At 37.9% G+C, this 22,857-nt stretch overlaps 2 protein-coding genes across 3 annotated transcripts in view; one reads left to right on the top strand and one right to left on the bottom strand.

Annotated features, from left to right (window-relative positions):
- The window catches only part of LOC101745689 (intraflagellar transport protein 172 homolog), a 37,669-nt gene extending 18,229 nt beyond the window's left edge, over nucleotides 1–19,440 (top strand). The window contains exons 17-37 of the mRNA XM_038013762.2: nucleotides 332–423; nucleotides 851–1,023; nucleotides 1,472–1,588; nucleotides 2,506–2,676; nucleotides 2,870–2,938; nucleotides 3,021–3,266; nucleotides 4,243–4,384; nucleotides 4,983–5,083; nucleotides 5,658–5,764; nucleotides 6,313–6,529; nucleotides 7,455–7,578; nucleotides 7,929–8,071; nucleotides 9,065–9,204; nucleotides 10,140–10,222; nucleotides 10,623–10,801; nucleotides 13,370–13,624; nucleotides 14,329–14,425; nucleotides 15,237–15,377; nucleotides 15,804–15,922; nucleotides 17,584–17,695; nucleotides 18,460–19,440. Coding sequence (XP_037869690.1) covers nucleotides 332–423; nucleotides 851–1,023; nucleotides 1,472–1,588; nucleotides 2,506–2,676; nucleotides 2,870–2,938; nucleotides 3,021–3,266; nucleotides 4,243–4,384; nucleotides 4,983–5,083; nucleotides 5,658–5,764; nucleotides 6,313–6,529; nucleotides 7,455–7,578; nucleotides 7,929–8,071; nucleotides 9,065–9,204; nucleotides 10,140–10,222; nucleotides 10,623–10,801; nucleotides 13,370–13,624; nucleotides 14,329–14,425; nucleotides 15,237–15,377; nucleotides 15,804–15,922; nucleotides 17,584–17,695; nucleotides 18,460–18,584 — 2,953 coding nt within the window. The 3' untranslated portion in view covers nucleotides 18,585–19,440. The remainder of the gene's footprint in view (nucleotides 1–331; nucleotides 424–850; nucleotides 1,024–1,471; nucleotides 1,589–2,505; nucleotides 2,677–2,869; nucleotides 2,939–3,020; nucleotides 3,267–4,242; nucleotides 4,385–4,982; nucleotides 5,084–5,657; nucleotides 5,765–6,312; nucleotides 6,530–7,454; nucleotides 7,579–7,928; nucleotides 8,072–9,064; nucleotides 9,205–10,139; nucleotides 10,223–10,622; nucleotides 10,802–13,369; nucleotides 13,625–14,328; nucleotides 14,426–15,236; nucleotides 15,378–15,803; nucleotides 15,923–17,583; nucleotides 17,696–18,459) is intronic.
- Nucleotides 19,441–19,559: 119 nt separating this feature from the next.
- LOC101745839 (regulating synaptic membrane exocytosis protein 2) overlaps nucleotides 19,560–22,857 on the bottom strand; it is a 148,420-nt gene continuing 145,122 nt past the window's right edge. For both annotated transcript variants that reach the window (XM_038013759.2, XM_038013760.2), the window contains exon 21: nucleotides 19,560–22,710. In XM_038013759.2, the coding sequence (XP_037869687.1) occupies nucleotides 22,525–22,710 (186 nt within the window). In that variant the 3' untranslated portion in view covers nucleotides 19,560–22,524. The remainder of the gene's footprint in view (nucleotides 22,711–22,857) is intronic.

The following is a 22,857-nucleotide window of genomic DNA, read 5'->3' as shown; positions in this document are numbered from 1 at the left end:
CCATGTTACATAATATCGAGGGGCCAGTTTGTGAAAGGCCAATTGATTTAAGTTATGTTCGATGTTATTATTTGAATTTCAATTAACTTACCTCCATTCAAATAGCTGAAGAAGTTTTGTTGTTATGATATTTTTTCCAAATTTTAATTTTTTTAAATGGATATTCTGTAAAGTTGCAAAATGTCGCTTAAACAAAGTATCCGTTTACCCCTCGATATGTAAATAGCTGCAAACCCATCCTGAGGATCTATCTAAATTTTTAATTTCTTAAAATATATAATTGCATTGTGTGATTTTTATAATTTTACTAATTAAATTATCTGTAAAAAAGGTGGACTGACGCTATTGCTCTGGCCGAGAAGGCGGATCGCACTTCAGTTGCAAATTTAAAGCAACAGTACATGGATTATTTAACCTCAACTGGTATGAATTTCCGTCATTTGAAATGAGTTTTTTTCTCCTACCTATTATCTAATTCACTAATATGTAAAATATATCAGGTCACTATAGCTTCATTTTATCTAAACAACCCAGCAGCAAAAACATAGATTTACATAATAGGAAACAATGTTTTATTAATTGAATTTATTGAGAATTCCCTATTTTGCGAAATTTCAGTTTAAAATGCTTGTTTATCAATTAAATTTCAACAACACAATAAATAGAAGAATCTGTAAAAAAATCCCTTATTATGTTACATTATCATATTATTCCTCTAATAAATTTTATTACGCTTCAAATAATTTCGAATTCATCTAGGACGCGGCAAATTTCGTTTATTCTAGGAATATAGTCCCTGGAAATCAGTTTTCAGTATTTGTCGATTTCTAGTTAGTTGATTAAAATGCAGGTCGTTTGGGAGAGGCCGGGGCTACCCTGGCAGCTGCAGGAGATGTACAGGGCGCAGTGAGACTGTGGTTGCGAGGAGGAAGGGCTCGTAGAGCTGCCTCACTCCTGTTACAGCATCCACAGCTACTGAGGGATAATGAGTTACTAGACTCTGTGCACACACAACTCATACAGGTAGTAATTAGTAACATATATTTTTTGAATATTGTTATGTATTGAAATATATGTAAATACAGTGTAAGTATCGGGCAGAAGTCGCTGTGACTACAACTATGAAATATCTGTACTGATTGAAACTATTCACGCTTCCCCTTTTTTTTTTTATTGCTTCGGTGAGTGGAAGAGCTCACGGCCCACCTCATAGACATCTACAGCATAAATGCCGCCACCCACCTTGAGATATGAGTCTAAGGTCTCAGTATAGTTACAACGGCTACTTACCCTTCAAACCGAAACGCATTACAGCTTCACGGCAGAAATAGGCAGGTGGTGGTACTTACTAGTGCGGACTCATAAGAGGTCCTACCGCCTGTAATTACGCAAATTATAATTAATAATAATAATCTATATAGTAATGACAAATTAATATTATTTTGATTTCTTTTAAATGTAAATCCTTTAGGAGGAATGGTGGGAAATGGCCGGTGAATTATCTGAGAGACGAGGCGATGTCCGTTTGGCTGTAGATTATTACGCTAAAGGAAATAATTTTGCCAGAGCCGTTCAACTTGCCAGAGAGGTAAATTCATGTTCCACGAATCAACAATAAAGTGAAAGCAGCATACAAATAAACCTAATCTGAGTTTGTTTGTTTGTTTATCTATGCTAATATAATACGTACATATATAATTCGATTATCTTATTAATTGTATTACCTAGATGTAGGTACAAGCTCACAGCCTAACTTAAGTGGTTAACGGAGCCCGTAGACAACGCCAATGCTGCCATCCAACTTTTGACATGAGTTCGTTGTCTCAATTGTATTTTGTGGATATGTACTGGATAACTGCTGTCTCACTCTTCAAATTGAAACGCATGAATACTTAGCAGTAGTTTTTGTGGTACAGGCTTATAATAAGCCGTGCGACATTAATTGAAAATGGTTTGTTTGAGGTGATATTTTATTTTTTATTTTTTCATATTCCCCGTGTATGCAGACAAGCATACGACCCACCTGATGGTGAGTGGTTACCGTCGCCCGTGGACCTCACCAGTACCAGGGGCAGAGCCAAACCGCTGCCTACAATAACGGTATGGTACGTGGCAAAAACAATGCCTAGAACGGATTGTGTCGGCTTAATTCACGCTTTGCACCTAATCAATCTATGACGCCAACCAACGTTTCACAGTCCTAATTATAATGTTAGATTTTTTTTTATTGCTTAGATGGGTGGACGCGCTTACAGTCAACCTGGTATTAAATGGTTACTGGAGCCCATATACATCTACGACGTAAATGTGCCACCCACCTTGAGATATCAGTTCTAAGGTCTCAAGTAGTTACAACGGCTGCCCCGCCCTTCAACCCGAAACGCATTACTGCTTCACGGTAGAAATAGGCAGGGTGGTGGTACCTACCCGCGCGGACTCACAAGAGGTCCTACTACCAGTAAACTACATTGTACTATTTATAAATTAGCGGTGTTTCGTGTACAGTCTTGTCCGGGTGAAGTGACGCATTTGGAAGGGCAGTGGGGCGCGTGGCTGGTGTCGTCCCGCCAGGCCGGCGCCGCCGTGCCGCACCTCATCGAGGCGGGGGACACTCGCGCTGCGCTCGCGGCGGCTATCAAGGCGCACCATTACAGAAAAGCTCTTCAGATTGTGCAGGTAGCTATGTTTGTCTCAATCTAGAACTTAATGTGAGGCGGGTAAGTAGGGATTTATATTACATTACCGTTCTCTCCTGACTTGCCATTGCTGGCCTTGGCCTTTCCAGTCTTGGTAATAGACTATTTAGATTACTATTGGCGACAATAGCGTTAATCGTATTTAATTTAATTTTTTATCATTTTCATTTTAGGCCATAGATGATAAGGAATCTATAAAAGAACAATGCGAGCAGCTCGGTGATCATTTAATATCTACGCAGGTTAGTATAAAGCTGAGTGATGTATGTGTGGTATAAATACATGTCGTGATTCACATAAACGCCAACGATTTTTCTGAGGAAGGAATGGGAGACAGCAGAGAAGTTTCTCACTTCATGCGGTATGGCGGAGCGTTGCGTTCGAGCATACAACGGGGTCGGTCGCTTCGCGGACGGCCTCAGGCTTGCGGCTTCACAACTGACGGAGGAACAAACGCGAGACATTTATATACCGCTGGCCGAGGAGCTGAGGAAAGACGGACAACTTAGAAAAGCCGAGCAAATTTATATAGGTCTAGGAGAGGCTGATGAAGCTATTTCAATGTACAAGGTGGGTAGTGCTTAAATCTATCTCAACGATATCTTTGCACAAGGTGAACTGAAGTATCACGATTAAGTAATGATAGATAGGTATACTACATGACTACAACCGGGAAAAATGTGTGAAGCGCACAAAACTGTCTCATTTCGTTGTCTGTGCGTTCTTCGTTCGCTCTGATTTCCTCATTTGTTAAATATATTATGATACGTTTTTCCGTAGAGTACTGGTAAAGTTTGGACAGTTTTATGTGTAATTAAAATTATTTTTATCGTTTCATCTCGCGTTTATTATTTTCATTTTATTATTGAAGTTATACTTCTTTAGGCGCGTTATGAAAAATTCATGAGAGTGAATTTTACGATGCGCGCGCACCGTGACACAAAATTAACAGAAATGAAGTTGCTCACTAAATCGCTCATTACAATACGACCGACGTAACTTGGCGAGTCTGAATATAGCCGCAGGTGAACTTTCGCGCATGTACACTCGTAAAAAAAGTGTTATCAGCATTCATTTTTTAGCAATATAAATGACAAAATTATTATTTAATATAATTCATACTAAATATTATTAAATTATTAACGTTAAATATTTATTATTAATTATTTAATATTTGAAAAAAAGAAATAAATTTAATAAAAATAAAGTTACTTCTTACGCGCGTACATAAGTACACGAACCCTTTTTATTTTCCAACGTTTCGAACACTTCACAGTTTTCGTGATCACGGGTGTGCGTAACTATAAAACAATAAACGCGAAATTAAACCATACAAATAAAGTAATTTTATTCATATTTACTACTCACGAGAATCGTAGGAAATAATAGAGTTTTTGTGACTGATTCATTGGAAACATTTGATACAATAGCAGTTAAATCGTTACGTTTTGAAATACCAGAAGTTCGCGAATACTCGCAAATAATAAATATCTGTTTCAATTACATACTATTCTGTCATTTGGTTTTTCATTTGCTGTATTAACAGGAGGCGTCTCAATACGAGTCAATGTTGCGTCTGGTCGCGATACACCGATCCACTTTGTTAGAGGCGACGCGTCGACACGTTGCCCAAGCGTTACACGCCTCGGGAGATTTACGTGCGGCTGAAAACTATTATATACAAGCCGGTAATTGATCTTAATTTATCAAAAAATATGCTATCGGGTAACCTGGGTACCCTCGGGTAAACTGGATCAAAAGATCGCATGTCTTTTGAGTGCGGATACACAGCAAGATCTTGGGCACAATTTCTACACGATTTTATCTTCTAAGACTTCGAAATTTATGGCATCAGCGTTTTATAATAAAGAGTAGGGTAGGAAATTAGTATTATGTAAAATATCGTCAAGGACGCAGTATCCGGTAAATATTTTCCCAGTTTTTCAAATTCTTTGAAGATAATCAGAGAATCACAGAGATAATGTTCTGTCCGGCTATTTATCAGAAAATATTGGTACCTATCGTAAATAGTACCAGTATCTTCATTTCTTTTGCTACGTATCTTATTCTTAATACCTTACTTCGTATTTTGTAACATCTTGCGTATTTATGCCATAGCAAATCTGCGTTTCGATTTGAAGGATAGGTAGGATAACAATTAATACAGTTTAATTGAGATTTCGATTTCCATTTGTTAGGGGCGTGACATTGACTTCTTATCTAATTCCTGTGCGAATTTTGTGGTATAAAGTTATCTCTAAAAGTTAAATTTTTTATATTTAATAGGTGACTGGAAAAGTGCCATACAGATGTATCGTTCGGCCGCACAGTGGGAGGGTGCTGAGCGTGTTGCTAGAGCACACGCTCCTGTTAATGTACAACAGCAGGTAAGCTTTGTAGAGAGCTTTCGTTATGTAGTGACACATTAGTATTTTTACGCGCTAGGGTTCAGGATAAATAAAATTCCACGGAAGTAAAACTTAAAAACTGTATTCAACACTTAGAACACAATTAACACGAGTATTTTAAAACACACAACAATCATTTTAAAACTCACAACAAACACTTTAAAACTCTCAATTCCCTTGTTCCGCTTCGCATCAGGTGATCTGTTCGCTGTTTCGCTTCAAGTAGTTCCGATTACTGACTGACTGCGTGCCATCCATACGAGAATATTTCACACATCTCTAGTATTGTGTTTCCGCTATCTGACAATAGATGGAGTTGTGCTTCTCGAGCGTTCTAGGTGCTACTAGATCTTTCGATATTCGTTCGACTATTCGGCGATAGATGCGTTATTCTTACCGGCGTAACAGTACCATAATCATGGCATATCTTTACCAATTTTTACCAATTATTTTTAAAGGACTAATCTACAGCGATACAATTAAAGTTAAAATCGTGTTAAAATATTGAGAAAAAATTAACACTTTTTTTTAACATGATTCACTTTGATGTAAGGTGGCGCTACAATGGGCCGCTGTTTTGGGTGGATTGGCTGGTGCACGACTTCTGGCTGCAAGAGGATTGGCTGCTTTAGGAGCACGATGGGCCCTACAGGCACAAAGGTAAACGAATTTGTATTAAATTCGATGAGTTTAATAATGCAACGGCTCCATTATCCATCTTCCAGATTCTAATCAGGCCAGGTCGACGGCACCTTGTATTACCTTGTATTATCATTAGAAATCCACCCGTTAGCCAATTTTGATAATTGGACAACATTTAGAAGTGGGTGACAGATACAAAGATTTTCATTCATTCTTGCTGTTATAAAACAATTTGATACTTTAATCAATGAATTCTAAATTCTAAAATTCTAATGAATTTTTATTATTAGTAGCGAAACCAAGTAGTTACTTTTGCGAAAAAATATATGAAAAATATTTTACACATTTATGTACGTATGGTAAGTTAAGAATGTATGTATGCTACTATGGCAATAATAATTTCTGAAGTACCAACAAAAATTGTCCAAATATAACAAAGGTCACGACGAATAAACATAGTGAGTGACGTACATTTGTAAGTTCGAAGACAATATACATATCTGTGACAGTTTTGTAACAGTAAATATTAGTTTGCGTCTGAAAATAAAGTAACTTTTGTAATGTAGATGGGATATAGCAATAGAATTGAGCGAACTCGGTGGTGCTATCACTCGGCGTGAAGTGGCTCGACACGAAGCGGCTGCGTTGGCGGAGGAACATCCTGAGGAGGCTGAAGCAGCCTTCCTTCGCGCGTCGGCTCCCGACCACGCCGTGCGCATGTGGCTCTCTAAAGAACAACACCAGAGGGCGCTGATCTTAGCCGAGCAGCATGCGCCGCATATGGTAAGCAGAAGAAGCGTTTTGGCTCTGTGGCATTGCTTACTGGTGGTAGGACCTCTTGTGAGTCCGCGCGGGTAGGTACCACCGCCCTGCCTATTTCTGCCGTGAAGCAGTAATGCGTTTCAGTTTGAAGGGTGGGGCAGCCGTCCTAACTATAGTTGAGACCTTAGACCTTATCTCAAGGTGGGTGGCGCATTTACGTCGTAGATGTCTATGGGCTCCAGTAACTACTTAAACCAAGTGGGCTGTGAGCTCGTTCACCCACACCAGCAATAAAAAAAAACTCACTATCAGGGGAGTTGTATGCTTGTCTGCTTACAACGGAAATAATAAAGAAATGAATGCTCAATAACTTACTTCAAAGAAGGAGTTTCTTTATGTGTATTGCATCAGATTTTTTCGTAGGCGAATAAAATTTAATGTTTTTTATTTTATTTGGAAGCTGGTGCTTATGTGGTCCGATTTAAGTAAATTCTGAGAATTAGTTTTTTAGTTATCCTTAATAATGTATATTTCGTGAATTCCGGCTACATTGATGATATTATCATTTTTTAGCCGTATTTTTTGTGTGTTCACTAACTTCTTCGTTGTTTGTGTACATGTTATATTTTTATTTATTTTTTGTTCAAAATAAGTATAAGCACGGAGTGATCCGATTATTAAGATTATTTGATGTATTCAATGGACATCACATCAATTTTTTTTTAATTACAATAAAATTATTAAACAAGCTTTATGGTCTACAAATTATTAAACAAGCTGTATGGTCTACAAATTATTAAACAAGCTTTATGGTCTACAAATTATTAAACAAGCTTTATGGTCTACGTTTCGTATATTTTTGTCAACGTGCATTTGTATAAAATTTACAAATGCTTTTTTAAACTGCTACTACATATTTAAACTCGTGCATTGTAAATGTTTGAAGGTCGAAGAAGTACTAGTTGAAGGCGCTAGAGCAGCCGCAGAGAGAGGCGATTTACAGCAGTTCGAAGTACTCATGATCCGAGCTAATAGGCCGAGAGAGGTCGTCCAGCACTACAAGGATCTAGGTTATTTACTCGCTTCTGTTTTTAAAACCATAGCTTAGATGATTTCGATTGATTGTTGACTGGATTAATTTTTTTAAATACAGTTTTGGCTTTACTGTTGTTACACTAATGTGGCGTATTCTGACCCGTAGGGTTTGGCAACACTATCTTGGTTATTTTAATTATATGCTTTATAGCCGTATAAGTGAGCAGTGAATCGAAAATAATTGAGTCTCTCAAAGGGCGGCAACATTCGCCAAGATTTTCCCAACAAATATCGCTTAAAATCTTTGAGGAGACGACTGACTTGGAGCGGGCATTGAATCTGGAGACCCTAGTCAGAGTTACTAATGGTTGTTTTATTGTCACAGAGTTATGGGAAGAGGCTGCCCGTGTGTCTCGTGAGTATTTGCCGTCTAGCGGCGACGAGGAAGACGTGCCACCGGCCGTGCCAGCCCTGCTGACGCAAGCCGCGGCTCACGCCGACGCCGGCGAGTGGTGGGAAGCCGTGCAGGTATCGTATACTCAGAGTGTCTACAGGTTAAATTCAGTGGTGGCTGAGGCAATGCGGTGCCTGATTTTCGCAATTTCATAAAATTAATTCAATAATCTGATGGCAGTACTGTGTATATTGTGTAGGTATATGTTCACACAGTACTATGTATATACACAGTAATTTAGATCAGATGTTTATAAAACTAACATCCTTGAATCGTATTTCTTAATGTGATATTTCGGATTAAAAATAAATCGTCAAATTGGTATAAATAGTCAAGAAGTAAAAGATATTGGGCCTCTTAGAGCCAGGTTAGATTCATAGACGGAATCGAGTTATTTCGGCAGCAATCGTACAGCTCTGGCCTTGAATGATGGAGGAGTTTTAGTAATGTATTTTGTGATGTTTATTGACTCCGTTGTCCACTCAGCACTTAGTACATCTCTTTTGGTTATGTAATACAGCTCCTCTTTGCATCGATAATCCTCAATGCTGAGGGTCGTGGCCTCCTCTAATAACTTTCTTCTGGATTATACTGCGCCACTTCCGTTATCCTCGGCTGTGGGCTAGCAGTGTGGATTGAAGTGAAGTGTGGAGCGTATCTGGTCCAACCAGCGCATTGGACTTCTGCCTCTGGGTCTTCTTCCGCAGCATACCTTGCCTATTACAAGCGGTTTCTCTAAATTGTCACTTCTATTTCTGGCAATGTGTCTAGAAAGGAGGTGTGTAATTATAGCAAATAATTTTTTTATAATTTTTTATTTTTTTTATTGCTTAGATGGGGCCACCTGGTGTTAAGTGGTTACTGGAGCCCATAGACATCTACAACGTAAATGCGCCACCCACCTTGAGATATCAGTTCTAAGGTCTTAGTATAGTTACAACGGCTGCCCCACCCTTCTAACTGAAACGCATTACTGCTTCACGGCAGAAATAGGCAGGGTGGTGGTACTTACCCGCGCAGACTCACAAGAAGTCCTACCACCAGCACAAACAGCTGTTTGTTCGTAGACGTTGTGTGCGGCGAGTAGTGCCGCGGGTCAGCGGGCGCCGCGACTCGCCGAGCGGGCCGTGCTGCGTGCGGCTCGCCTCGCGCGCGACCGCCTGCAGCACCCCGCACGCGCGCACGCCGCTAACTTGCTCGCTCAACGGTTCGTCCGACTTAAGCTATCCACTAATATTTTCAATATTACATCTATTAAATTAGTACTAGTGGCCCCGCAGTAGTCGAGGTTCGACTATAATTAATTGAAATTATAAGTTTAAACGTTATTATGGTTCTATTGCCAAACACTATTATAATTCGATAATATAATCACAGTATTCGCCAAAAATGCACTACAGATCAATAATATTAAAGACAAACAATATTAATCTATTTTCAATTCGACCACAGACTTTAAACAATTACAAAAGCTTCCCAATTGACAGTAAACAAAGAGTATATTTTTATGTATGTGTTGTGTCAAATACATGGTAGTGTGTGTAATGTTTTCTTTATTGATTTAAAGTATATTTTATGCATTATTTTAAATAAATATTAGCATTGTGCACTCCTTCACTGTATTCTCTATAAAAGTGAGAAATTTCATACTTCTCCGTCCGCGCAATTTTCGTAAAAAGGAGTACAAAGTTTTTGCTTCACGTATTAATATATAGATTACAACTATTAAAGTCGCTGAACAATCGAAATTCAAATATAAAAAAAAAAAAAATTGCTTAGATGGGTGGATGAGCTCACAGCCCACCGATGTTGAGTGGTAACTGGAGCTCATAGACACCTACAACATAAATGCACCACCCACCTCAAGTATAGTTACAACCGTCGACATAACAAAATTTACGTCCATTTAGCATATAATGTAAAATACATTTTTTCTTTTGTTGTGCTATCGAAGTTTTTCTTGTCTAGGTAAAAGTAAACTGTTTCCTGATTATTTTAATTATGAAAGCAATGGCTCATTGTCAAAGTAAAACAAAAACTTTTAACCACCATATTGATACGCTCAGTAACCGAGGGACTATGTTGTCAGTTGTTACTGGCAGACGGCGTTCGTAACAACAATGAAAATGTCTGTTCCACTAGATTTGCCTCCATCGGTCAAACTGATATCGGAGAACAACTCCGAGCAGCTCTACTCGAAGGATATGCGGACGACGACGTCGCCGGTATGCATGAACTCTCTAGATTAGTTTCTAATAGATGATTATCACTTGAAGTTTTAGGGATTTGAAAGCCTATAGCCCACTTTTTTATTTTTTTTATTGCGTAGATCGGTGAACGAGCTCACAGCCCACCTTGTGTTAAGTGGTTACCGGAGCCCATAGACATGTACAACGTAAATGCGCCACCCAGCTTGAGATATAAGTTCTAAGGTCTCAGTATAGTTACAACGGCTGCCCCACCCTTCAAACCAAAACGCATTACTACTTTACGGCAGAAATAGGCAGAGTGGTGGTACCTACCGGTGCGGACTCACAAGAGGTCCTATCACCAGTAAAAATTGAAGTTTTAGGGACTTGAAAGCCTATAGTTCAAATTAGGAGTCAAGTTCTGTTTGGTTGATAGATGATGGGCGGATGGAGGAGAGCGAGTCGGTGGAGCAGGAGCAGCAGGAGCAACAGGAGGTGTCGGAACGTCTGGCCCGCGCAGGTCAGTGGCCGCGGTGCCTAGCGCACGCCGCCACCGCCGGCCGTGCCCCGCACTACGCGCTCAGATATGCCGCGCATCTCTTCAAGGCCCACCCTGTATGTTGTTTTTTTTTCCTACCTATTCTAGTAGCCTCGAGGAGCTGTTTTAGATTAACTGTGTAGTAGGTAAGCTCACGGGGCTCAAACCGGGTGTGTTGTTAACACTGGTCCTAGCAAGAGCAGGCTTCGCAGAATCTACCACAGGATCGGAAAGGCGACCCACTGAGAAGATCCGGCAAGAAACTCAGTGGGTTTTGTCTATAGGTTAATTTACTCGTCGAGCCCTTCGTCGCAAGCGACGGGTTCGACGAGGACGGTGACCGGTGCTTGTGGTACCTAAAAGCACCGTTAATGGATCGGGAGGATCCGTAATGACGTGGTGCTCTACGACAGCTCTTCTACTCTGTCCAATTGAGTTTTTACTTTGATTCACTATATTATATAACTCTACGAAAGGCAATAGGTTGTGCTTTAATAATTTGTTGATACAGTAATATAAGTTAAGATAAGTTCTCACGGCTTATCCGATGTAAAGTAGCTTACCGCGGCCCATGTATATGAATACAAAAATGACTCAGCCTTGAGACTTTGAGGTCGAAGTATCGGTTGAACTGTATAACAGCTTTCACTCTCTTTAATTTGATATGCGTGAAAGCTTTGTGATAGAAATAGGTAGGATAGTGGTACCTATCCACGCGAGCTACACGATCTGTTTTGTAATTACGCAAATAAAAAAAATAGTAATTTTTGTAGGTTTAATTTTTAATGAACTATGATTTTCTTTATCATGGATCGTGTTCAAGAATACGTCATACGGTTTATTAACGAAAAATATACACAGTACGTGTTACTCGTTAGGTCACGGATGCTTCGGGCTATTCATGATGGGGAATAAAATGGCACTATTTTTGGTCTATTAAAACATATTAGTCGTTTTATTTTTGTGGTCCGTGACCATAGGAAATAATATAATAAAAACAATGATAGATTAAGCCATAAAAAAAGTTTTAATTATGTCTTTGCGCAAAAACCGAAGAACTTACTACAATACTTAGTCTGGCCATAAATACTGTTACAATTAAAAATAAACAAAATATTACATTTGAATTTGGAATCTGTCATTTTTATATGATTGCTCATTGAGTTTTCTCATTTTGGCGCCAATACATTGTACAATATTTTGCGATATTAAAATGGAGTGGGGTGATAAAGAGAACCGAATCGCTGTGATTGCATTACACAAAGTAGGTATGGAGCCAAATGCAATTTTTAAAACTTTCCATACGCTTGGTAAAATGTTTGTGTACCGGGCTATTAATAGGTGCAATGAGACCTCCTCTGTTTGTGACAGAAAAAGATCTGGCCGTCCACGTAATGTTCGTACGAAAAAGGTGGTCAAAGCAGTAAGAGAAAGAATTCGAAGAAATCCTGTCCGAAAGATTTTATCTCGGGAGATGAAGATAGCACCTAGAACCATGTCGCGTATTTTAAAAGATGACTTAGAATTTGCAGCCTATAAGAGACGTACTGGTCATTTCGTAACTGATAGTTTAAGAGAATAGGGTGGTAAAATCGAAACAACTACTGAAGCGGTACGCAAAGGGAGGTCATAGAAAAATTTTGTTTACGAATGAGATTTTTTTTACAAATGAGCAACATTTTAACAAACAAAATGACCGTATTTATGCTCAAAGCTCTAAGGAAGCTTCCCAATTAGTCGACAGAGTGCAACGTGGGCACTATCTGACTTCAGTGATGGTTTGGTGGGGTATTTATTAGCTATGGAGGAGTGACTGAGCCATACTTTTGTGAAAAAGGTATCAAAACATCAGTACAAGTGTATCAAGATACCATTCTTGAGAAGGTAGTGAAGCCCCTTAACAACACCGTGTTCAATAATCAAGAATGGTCCTTCCAGCAAGACTCGGCGTCAGGTCATAAAGCTTGGTCTATGCAGTCTTGGTTGGAAACGAACTTCATCAGAGCTGAAGACTGGCCGTCGTCTAGTCCCGATCTTAATTCGCTGGATTATGATTTATGGTCAGTTTTAGAGAGTACGGCTTGCTCTAAACGCCATGATAATTTGGAGTCCGTAAAACAATCCGTACGGTTGTCAGTGAAAAATTTTCCCATGGAAAGAGTGCGTGCTTCTATTGATAACTAGCCTCAACGTTTAATGGACTGTATTGCCAATGAAGACCACTTCGAATAAGCTTTTTATACTTTAAATTGTTTTATATTTATGTAGTAAACTAACACACTGTAAAAGTAATAAATGTTATTTGCAATAGATTTTTTTTTTTTTTAATTGTAACAGTATTTATGGCCAGACTAAGTATATTAGTTAAAGACTGCGGATTGCCTTGAAAATTCAATATTTAAAATAATCATTTTTATAATAATCAGTTTATTCTCTTATTTTATTATTATTTCTTCTTTTAATCTAAGTTAAAACATCTATGTTACTGTTTCTATTAATAAAACTAAAACTTGCCAATGGCTGTCGACGAACAGAGAGGAAACAATAATACTGAAATGTTTTGTCTTTGTCTATTTGTACATATATTTTAGATTTTGTACCGTTGCATTTGAATACATTGAGTGTCGTATTAACCTTTTTTGTAGCGAATGGAAGGAATCGATATTGAAACTGAAGACGTCCCAGAAGCTTTGTCTCAAGTGTTGGAGACTTTGCGTCACTATCTGAGCCGCGAGGACTCTGAAGGCGGAGCGGTCGTGTCCGGTAGCGACGCGGGCCTAGCTCGGGCGGTCTGCAGCGAGGTCCTAGTGCGGGCTTCTACGGCACCTAAGGCCTTCGCCGCGCTTACTGATGCAGCTGACGTTATGCTGACGGCCGGCGCTGACGATAGAGCTTTGCAGGTTAACTTTGTATAAAAATTAAATTTATTCATTACTAGCTGTACCCGTCCGCTTCGCTGGGCATTTAAAATTAACATTATTATTTCTCGCCCCCACAAAGATTTTCATCATTAACGCCTCTGCAACTGGTATAGGGAGTCCAACACTCATAAAAATATTAGCCTATCCATTAAGTACATGTATTTTCTACATGGATACCAGGATTCAATTTAATCTGATGCATGGTTCAGTAGTTATAACGGAACATCCGTAAAAACCACTGTAGATTTATATATTAGTATAGATTACCCCCACCAGTTTTGTTTTAATGCTTCGTTTGTTTTAATTATCGTGAAACGACTTGAATTGGTATCACCATCGTGCTTATTTCAGCTGCAAATGCGTTCCCGTTCAAACTATTGGATTGTTTTAGACAAAGCAATTTATATTTAGATCTCATGGCTCAAGGTGGGCAGTGTTTTCAATATTAAAGTGTGTATGACACCTATCATGTGGTCAATATCTATTTATCAGCTCAAAAAATCGTATTCTAATTTAATTATGAGTCTGTCTCGATTGTTTTGTATAATGGCTCTCATATATTTAAAGCCGGAAGTCATGTGCACACGACACGATGTTATGTAAACAAGTGCTAAATACCTATTCATTTAAAAATCGAGCATCTAGCCTAGGTTACTGGACTTTTGATGCAATAAATATTCCAGGCAGTCACGTTACTCATGGCGCTTCATTTGCCGCAAATATCTGGTAAAGCTGCGCGGGCTTTGCCACGGTACACGGATATCATTGTGGCTGATGTCGGTAAGTACAGCATTGTATAGTTATATTACGAAATTTAGCCCCATGTTAAAAGTGATGGTGACGTTTTTCTTCATTCGTCCATGTTCCTGTTGTTTGTGTATGTTGGGGTCTAATGTTAGTGAAACACTGTACTTCAGAAGTAGTTCTTGGTACTGTGGATGTCGTCCTTTTTGTGTGTGTTTTTAGTTTTTTTAAATAATCAAATAGTAAATACTACATCTGTTTATTAATATGCACGGTGCTACGAAGCTTGCAGTATTCCGTTTTTTTTTTTAATTGTAAAGAAGACTGTTTATACAAAAAACAATACGCTATTTGTAATTAAGCCATTAACAATTGTAGTGTGTTTTAACAATCTACTATTTCGTTTTTATTTCACGCCGTTTTGATTTTTTATTTTGTCTGCAGTAGGGAGAGCTTAGTATGGTCTACAATTTTTCGCGTAGAACTGCGTAGTTCTTTAAATAACGTAGCTCAGTTGCTCTATTAAATTTAAGAATATCATTAAGTATTAATTAAGTTTAGTGGTAAATTTTACTTAGTTGAGCAGTTTTATAATTTAAATTTTAAGCTAGAGACAGAATTCGTAGCTGCGTAGTACTACTACATTATTCGTAGCGCTACAATAAATCGTAGCAGATGACACGATATACGTAGCATCCTTCTTCATTTACTCAGTATTTTTTTAATTTATTATGTACATATCCTGCATATTTGTTGAAATTTTCTTAAATAAAACAAATTCTTTGTTTTTCGCCGAAGAAGTTTCATTTTCGTCTCTTATACTGAGATTCACACGTTCTTCATTTAGCGTTCTACGCTTGTGGGACGGCGGTACGTACTGAAGGCAGTGCGGGGGCTCGAGAAGCCTTCGTGCTGTTGAATCGATGTCTGGATCTCGCTGAGGCTGCTGACGAGGATTCTGCTCATTTACTTGATTATACGGATTTTGGTAATTGATCATGAAAACATTTTTTGCATAGTTTTAAATGTTGTAAATTTTATTAATATTTAAAAACGTAATGTAAATTTAAATGATAATGTGCATATATTTTATTGTAAAGCTTATAAAATTTCTACAATAGGCTAAGTCTATTTATTTACTATGGATTATGTTGTTTTTGTAGGAAATCTTGAGTTCTCAAGGTAATAGCATTCATGATGAATCTATGGATTCCGATAGTCACTTAAAACTAAGGGTCTTTTTATAGCCTTATCAGGTAGACAAGAATACGACCCATCTGATGGTAATTGATGACCGCCACGCGGTCGTCTGCGGTACCAGCGGTACAGCCAAGTCGCTGCCTACTTCTGAGGGCTGTGAGTGAGTTCAACCGTCTATACAATAAATAAAAATAATGTTTATATTGTTTCTCAGAATGTACAGACTGGTCACGGCAGCCGCTTCTGTTGGAACGCGGTTGTGTGAGCGGCGGAGCGCTGGAAGACGTGAGAGAATGGGTCCTCGCAGTTTCTATGGACCAATCCGTTGAACAGGTACCTCAGCTTACTGTGTTTATATTTTACTAGCGGCCAGCTATGGCTCCGCTCGAGTCTTTAACAAAAAATTCAACGATACTTGACGTTTTTTTTTATTGAAAAAATTAAAAGAACACTATTGTAGCATAACTATAATAGTTAGACATATGCTGTCTCGACACTTTTTGTAATTAATAATGTGTTCTACAAAGTCGTAGTACATTATTTTATTCTATCATCAATAGTTTTCGCAGGGCACGCGATGTAAAGAATATTTTAGGTAATTTTTTTACATCTTGGGTTACATTATTGAAGTTTTAGTAAGGATCCCTAATTTTTTTCAAAAAAGATTAAAGCATTTGCCACTCGGGAATAGTGTAGCTTCCAAACAGTGAAAGAATTTTTCAAATCGGTTTAGTAGTTTCGGAGCCTATTCAATACAAACAAACAAACAAATCTTTCCTCTTTATTATATAGGTATTAGTATAGATTAATTTTGTGGTGTGTAATAATGTATACTCTACTGAATAGATTTAAAAGCTTTAAAATTTTCTTATAGTCAGAACTTGAGCTTTCGAATGGAATGTGATAGCGGCTGCCCCACCTTATAAACTGGAACGCATGATAGTTTTGTGGTAGAACCAGGCATGGTCGTTGGTACCAGCTTAAACATTCAGTATGGGCTGTCACTAGCATTAGCAAATCTATGTTTCTAAACCGGTAAATAATTTTTAATGTTGCGAAGTCGTCGTAGCCTAGAGGATAAGACGTGCGGTGTATTCGTAACTAGCGATGCACCGGTGTTCGAATACCGCCGGCAAAGACCAATTTTTCTAATTAAATACGTACCTAACAAATGTTCACGGTTGACTTCCACGGTGGAGGAATAACATCGTACAATAAAATCAAACCCGCAAAATTATAATTTGCGTTATCACTGGTGGTAGGACGTCTTGTGGGTCCACATAGGTAGGTACCATCACCTTGCCTATTACTGCCGTGAAGCAGTTATGTATTTTGGTTTGAAGAGTGGCGTAGTCGTTGTACTATAAAAACTGAAACCTTAGAACTCATATTTCAAAGTAGGTGGCGGCCTTTACCCTGTACATGTCTATGGGCTCCGGTAACCATTTAATCCAGCTGGGTCGTGAGCTCGTCCACCCACCTAAGCAATAAATAAATAAAATGTGTGTGTGTGATGTGGTTGAAAACTAAGGTGGAATACGCTCCCAATTATAAGTGTCTGTTGCCTAATTTCATAATTGAAAGGTAAAAATCAATTTTCGCTGTCCCCTTTTTATATTGCCTTTATAGGCAGTCGCTCATGGACTTCAGCAATGCCAGGGGCAGAGCCAAGCCCCTGCCTACCATTAAGTACTCCGCAAGCCTCGTTTGAAGAAGGACATGTTATAGCGCACGGAAAACACCGTGGAGGGATTATTAATGACTAGCCATACTCGCCCGCTTCGCTGGACATTTAAAATTAACATTATTATTATATTAGGGAGTCCAACACTCATATAAATATTAGCCTATCGATTAAGTACATGTATTTTCTACATGGATACCAAGTTTCAAATCAATCGGATGCATGGTTCTTCAGTAGTTATTATAACGGAACACCCGTAAAAACCACTGTAGATTTATATATTAGTATAGATTATTGTGATTGTAATCAGACATTGCCGGTGGACAGTAGAGGATTGTATGCGTCGAGCGTGGCGGAGACGGAGCAGTGCTGCGTCGTCACCGGGTACCCGCTCGGCACTAGACTCGTCACTTTTACCAACGGTAAAGAGTTATCTATATCGACGCTTGAAAGGCAAACGTGACTAAGCGACAATGCGTGAACTTTACAGTAGACTAACTTAAAGTTGAAATAACTGAAAACAAAATTTATTTTACCGAATCCAGCTGTAGTAGAATCTAGCTAGCTGTAGGATTGAAATGATTTTAATAGACCTAGAAATATATTTTTTTGCGCATCGAATATGGTTTTATTGCCTATCATTTATGTACAAATCAGCTAGTGTCGCTTAGTCACTTTTGCCTTTCAAGCGTCGATATGTAAACGCAGTGGAGGAAACCCTTAAATGCGATTTTAAGTTTATTAGATCAAAAATTTACTTGCGAAAAGTATTTGATTCAATCACATTGTTCATTGGTAAATACGCTAAATGTGTAATTTACAATTAGACAAAAAATATTAAAATTTTACAATTTAATTTGTCTTTTTTGGGTTTTTTTTTATTGCTTAGATGGGTGGACAAGCTCACAGCCCACCTGGTGTTACGTGGTTACCGGAGCCCGTAGATATCTACAACGTAAATGCGCCACCCACCTTGAGATATGAGTTTTAAGGTCTCAGTATAGTTACAACGGCTGCCTCGCCCTTCAAACCGAAACGCATTACTGCTTCACGGCAGAAATAGGCAGGATGGTGATATTTGCCCGTGCGGACTCACAAGAGTTCCTACCACCAGTAAAGTGGTATTTTGGGCATTTCTTTTATCTTATATTTTTATCTCAAGTGTTGTTTTAAATATGGTCAACAGGTAGGTGCGCGAACCGCGAGTCGTGGTCGCGTGTGTCGAGCGCGGCGCGTGGAGGCGGCCCGGCCTCCGTGCTGCTGCGGCACGTGACGCGCTGGTGCGGTCCCGCCGACTACACGCAGCTATGAACTGGTTGTCCAATACAAAGGTTTTTTTTAAAGGGATTTTATGACCTGGTAACTGAGACCTTTAAGTCATGTCTTATTTTAATTTATATTCTTATTTTTATGAAAAATGATAACATGAAGTGAAATGAAATGAAGATGATTACTAATTTGAGACATTAATCAACTGGGATGAAATTAAATGAAACGGGATGAGATGATATGGGATGAATATAATCTCAGTGAAATGGTGGTCGTTTACTGAGACTTTTTTAGTGGATTTTTTGTAGGATCCTGAGAAGTTACGTCTAGCGGCTTTGTTTCATTTTCCCACATTTGTGCACTTTAACAGATATTAAACAGTTAAGCCTGAAGAAATACTAAATAGACAAAATAAAACAAATCACACAACTTGACTCTTCGCGTTCCCGCCAAATGTCACCGAGGTTTGAGGAGAAGCCTCAGCGACAGGCAACGGCTTGGCTATGCTCTTGGCATTTCTAACACGCATGAGCGACGGTAATCGACGGCAATTTTTGCTCGTCGATCAACAAAGGAAATAAATTGTACTAAATTTACATATGGACACATGGATCATATTTGTATATGATATTGTATCAAGTCTCATTTCAAATTATGCATATAGCAACAAATAATTGTTTTTAATCAATTTACATATTTGCTAGTTGTTGCTGTATATCTTTGCTATTAGCAATTAAACAAGTAATGAAATTAAATAAATTATAGTACTTATTTCTATAGTATAGTCAATTAATGTTTGATTGTATCAAAATATATAGTTGATAATGTATAGAGGAAATTATTATAGTTTATTTGATACTTTAAGGTTTAAAAACTAATAAATACCTTTTAGTTGAAATATTTTGTTATTATTTGTTGATTTACGACCTATACAATCTCGGGATTATTATTCCTATCAAACTTCACATTTTCATGTACTATTTGATCCAAGGAAGGCTTAGAAAAAAACACCATATATTTCGCTATCGTAAACTCTTTTTATCACATTTATTTAAATAATATTCTTTGACACATTTCTTACGACTAAAAGTTTTGATTACATTGCTTTCCACAATTAACATTGAAATGCTATTTGTTGGAATTGTCTATGAAAATATCTGTTGGAACCGATTTTAGAGTTGCTTGTAATTGTATTTCTTACATTTCGCATTAAATGTGTAACTGTTTACATAATAATGGGGCAGGCCGTGTCCGCCATTCAAGCATTTCAATGTCAACTAGAGAATGCACTGAAAAAAATTCAGATGGGCTAAGAAGGAATAATCGTCTAAAGTTTAAAGTAAGAAAGTTACATATACACAGTATGATATCCGATACGTTATCACATTGATTATTTATTCGTACTTTAAGTTACGGTATTATTAGATAATCAAGATGGACCGTATGCACTCTTACCGACATCGGATATGTGTTCGTAGAGAAAAGAGGGGCCCACTGTTATCTTTGTCGAGGCACGTAAAGATATTTTCGCTTATGTAAGAGCATTCATCATTATTCTAAAATATCAAGATAATAAGCGTATATTGTTTATCGATTCCGACATGTCGGATTCGTTTGTATTACATTTTATATACCGTCAATATGTTAGTAAATATTTACTTATAAATATATATATGTTTTGTGAAATTAATATGTATATATAAAGAATTGTAAATAGTACATTCGTTACATATTTTAGAAATATGAATTTTTAAATACTTTTGAAATATATGAATAATACCTGTTTTAAATGATAAAAAATCTCTCTCTTCGGAAATGTACAACCTCGTTTTGAATGAAAAAGTGTAATAAATCGAATCGAGCGTCGCCTCGGAGTAAGCTCTACGATGCTCGGTGCAGTGCGTGATAATATTGTCGAAGGAGCTGAGAGCTCGAAGCTACATAGTGGAAGATCACACACATAGAAAATATTACAAATTTCCCGCTAGGATATGTAGTTAGTTTCTAACACCAATAATCGAAATATATTATAATATTAATAATAATGTAAACATTGAAATACCTAAATATAAATTTGTATGTTTCTAACTAAAAGAGCTCTAGGCCGGTTGTGACGTGGCGGCCGCTGTTTCACTCGGAGAGAACATTCTCTCTACGGCTCACTATCTCTCGTAGCTACGTACGTTAATGACAAGAAATTACATAATATTTATTTTTAAATGTAAAATTCACTACAATGTACCATATTGGCTATAACATCTACATATATATGGCAGATTTTGAAATCGTATAATCTATTTAAGATACAGTATGCTGCTTCAGAGCTGTGTTTGACCTTAGAGGTAAGACTAGTTAATTCCTATCACGAGGTTTGTGCGTAGAAATATGAAAAATAAAGTTCTTATTTAATTTTATAAGTATAGGATTCACAATATTAATGGAGTGATAGTATATAAAAAGGGATGGGTTCATTTGAGAACTTCACTAAAGCACAACCTTTGAAGAATAGTATCTATATGCACTTACTGACTACAGTAACTTTAGAAGTATATTTAAAGATCATAAGGCAAAGTTTAAAGTGGGGTTATTTGATTATGTCATTTACAAGAGAGTAGGTATAAATAGTTAATGAAATCTTACATTTTCTAAGACGGTAAGTTAAATGCATTTAATTTATATGACGTGTTTTACATGCTACAAAATCTTAATCGAAAGTCGTAGAAAAGTGATAGTCTCAAGGTCTAATGTATCTTGTTTACACTAAAACTATTGATTGATAAATTTAAATATTTTATACTCTATGAGAAACACTTATTTCAAGTTTGGTACGATCACACTACAATGTAATATGTTTTTTTTTTTTTGTAACTACACACATAATCTCTTACACTATCTGGAATGTTTTCTACAGAGTTATACAACATTTCGAAGGACTTTTCAAGGGCACATCAATTTTCAAAGTTAAAGATATATTATGTCGGTTTTTTCTACTGCCATCTACTACAATTTTTTGTAAATGTTTGTAATTGAAGAGGGTCTAAAAAGTGACAGATTTTTAAAAAGGTACGCCCTAAGAGAAACGTTTTAATTATTATATAAGCATTTAGGGATCTGTCGAAGAAGACAATACGTAATTCATATATACGATTACATTTTTAATATATTTAGCAATTCCTGAAAATATTTACACATATTATGTATTTATCGATCCACATAGGGCAGCAGTGGGATCGGCGAAATAAGCAACGCGGTTTTGCGGTATTTTATCAATCGTATGACATAGCACGAGCGTTCAAATTTGTGGTCAAATTGAAACGTGTGGTTTTTCATCATTTCTGACAATAGAAGACATATGTCGCTTTGTTCGTTTTATTTAGGTTCCTAGGCTTAGACTAGGTTAGGTAACATCGATTGTTCATCATTTGTTCATCGACATCTTGTCTCATAATTGTCGATAAGATGTATAGTGTAATAGAATGAAATAAAATTTGAGGAAATCAAATTAAAATAGACCTATTTATCTGTCGCGATTTGTGCTAGGTTTTGTAATTATTTTAATGCATTAAGATCTTTTGGAAGGGGGAGGGTGATGGGAGTGATGTGCTCCGCACTAAACGCTTCACTCTCCCCCCTTTGCGTTTTCATGGGTTCAGTCTCATGCGAGGTTCGGACGCGGGTTGTTGAGCGACAGGAGGTTTTAGTCAGTTCGACTCCGACATGCCCCGCCCTCCATCCCCAGGGGAGGGCGGAAGACCGGCGATTTCCTCCTGACCAAAAAAAAAAATCTTTTGGAAGGCATTGGAGAAGGCCTATGTTCAGCAGTGGGCAGATAAAGGCTGATGATGATGTTGATTAAGATCTAGTGTAACTTGAGTTCGATTGATAAGTGATATGTAATACGATTGATAAGTGGTATACAGGTTTGTAGGCCGTCGTGGGTGCGCTAGTAGTCATCGCGGCGCTCCGGCGACGGCTCCCTGGATCAGTCTGGCGACTCGTCAGCGGCGAAGGACGTGGCCGGGAATAGTGGGTACCAGCCATAAGTGCGCTGTGGCAGCGTCAACTTATCTAAGCATATCTCTGCACCGCCCAGTGCCAGGTTGTGCTCGAATCCGCCGCAACGCTGCCACAGCATCACCACCAGAGTACGACCAAGAGCCTCGCTCGCCTGTACGCGTTCAAATCGAGACATTGTTAACATTTATCGTTATTATAATCATTTAAAAAAAAACGTGTGGCACTCGGAGACTGCCGCGGTAAAGCTATTGCATAGCATTTTTTTATGAACTTATGCAATTATAAATCGACAATAATA

Source organism: Bombyx mori, chromosome 11 (assembly GCF_030269925.1).
Source record: "Bombyx mori chromosome 11, ASM3026992v2".
Taxonomy (NCBI): Eukaryota; Metazoa; Arthropoda; class Insecta; order Lepidoptera; family Bombycidae; genus Bombyx; species Bombyx mori.
The sequence above is the reverse complement of the archived record's forward strand: the minus strand, read 5'-3'. Positions and strand labels throughout refer to the sequence as shown.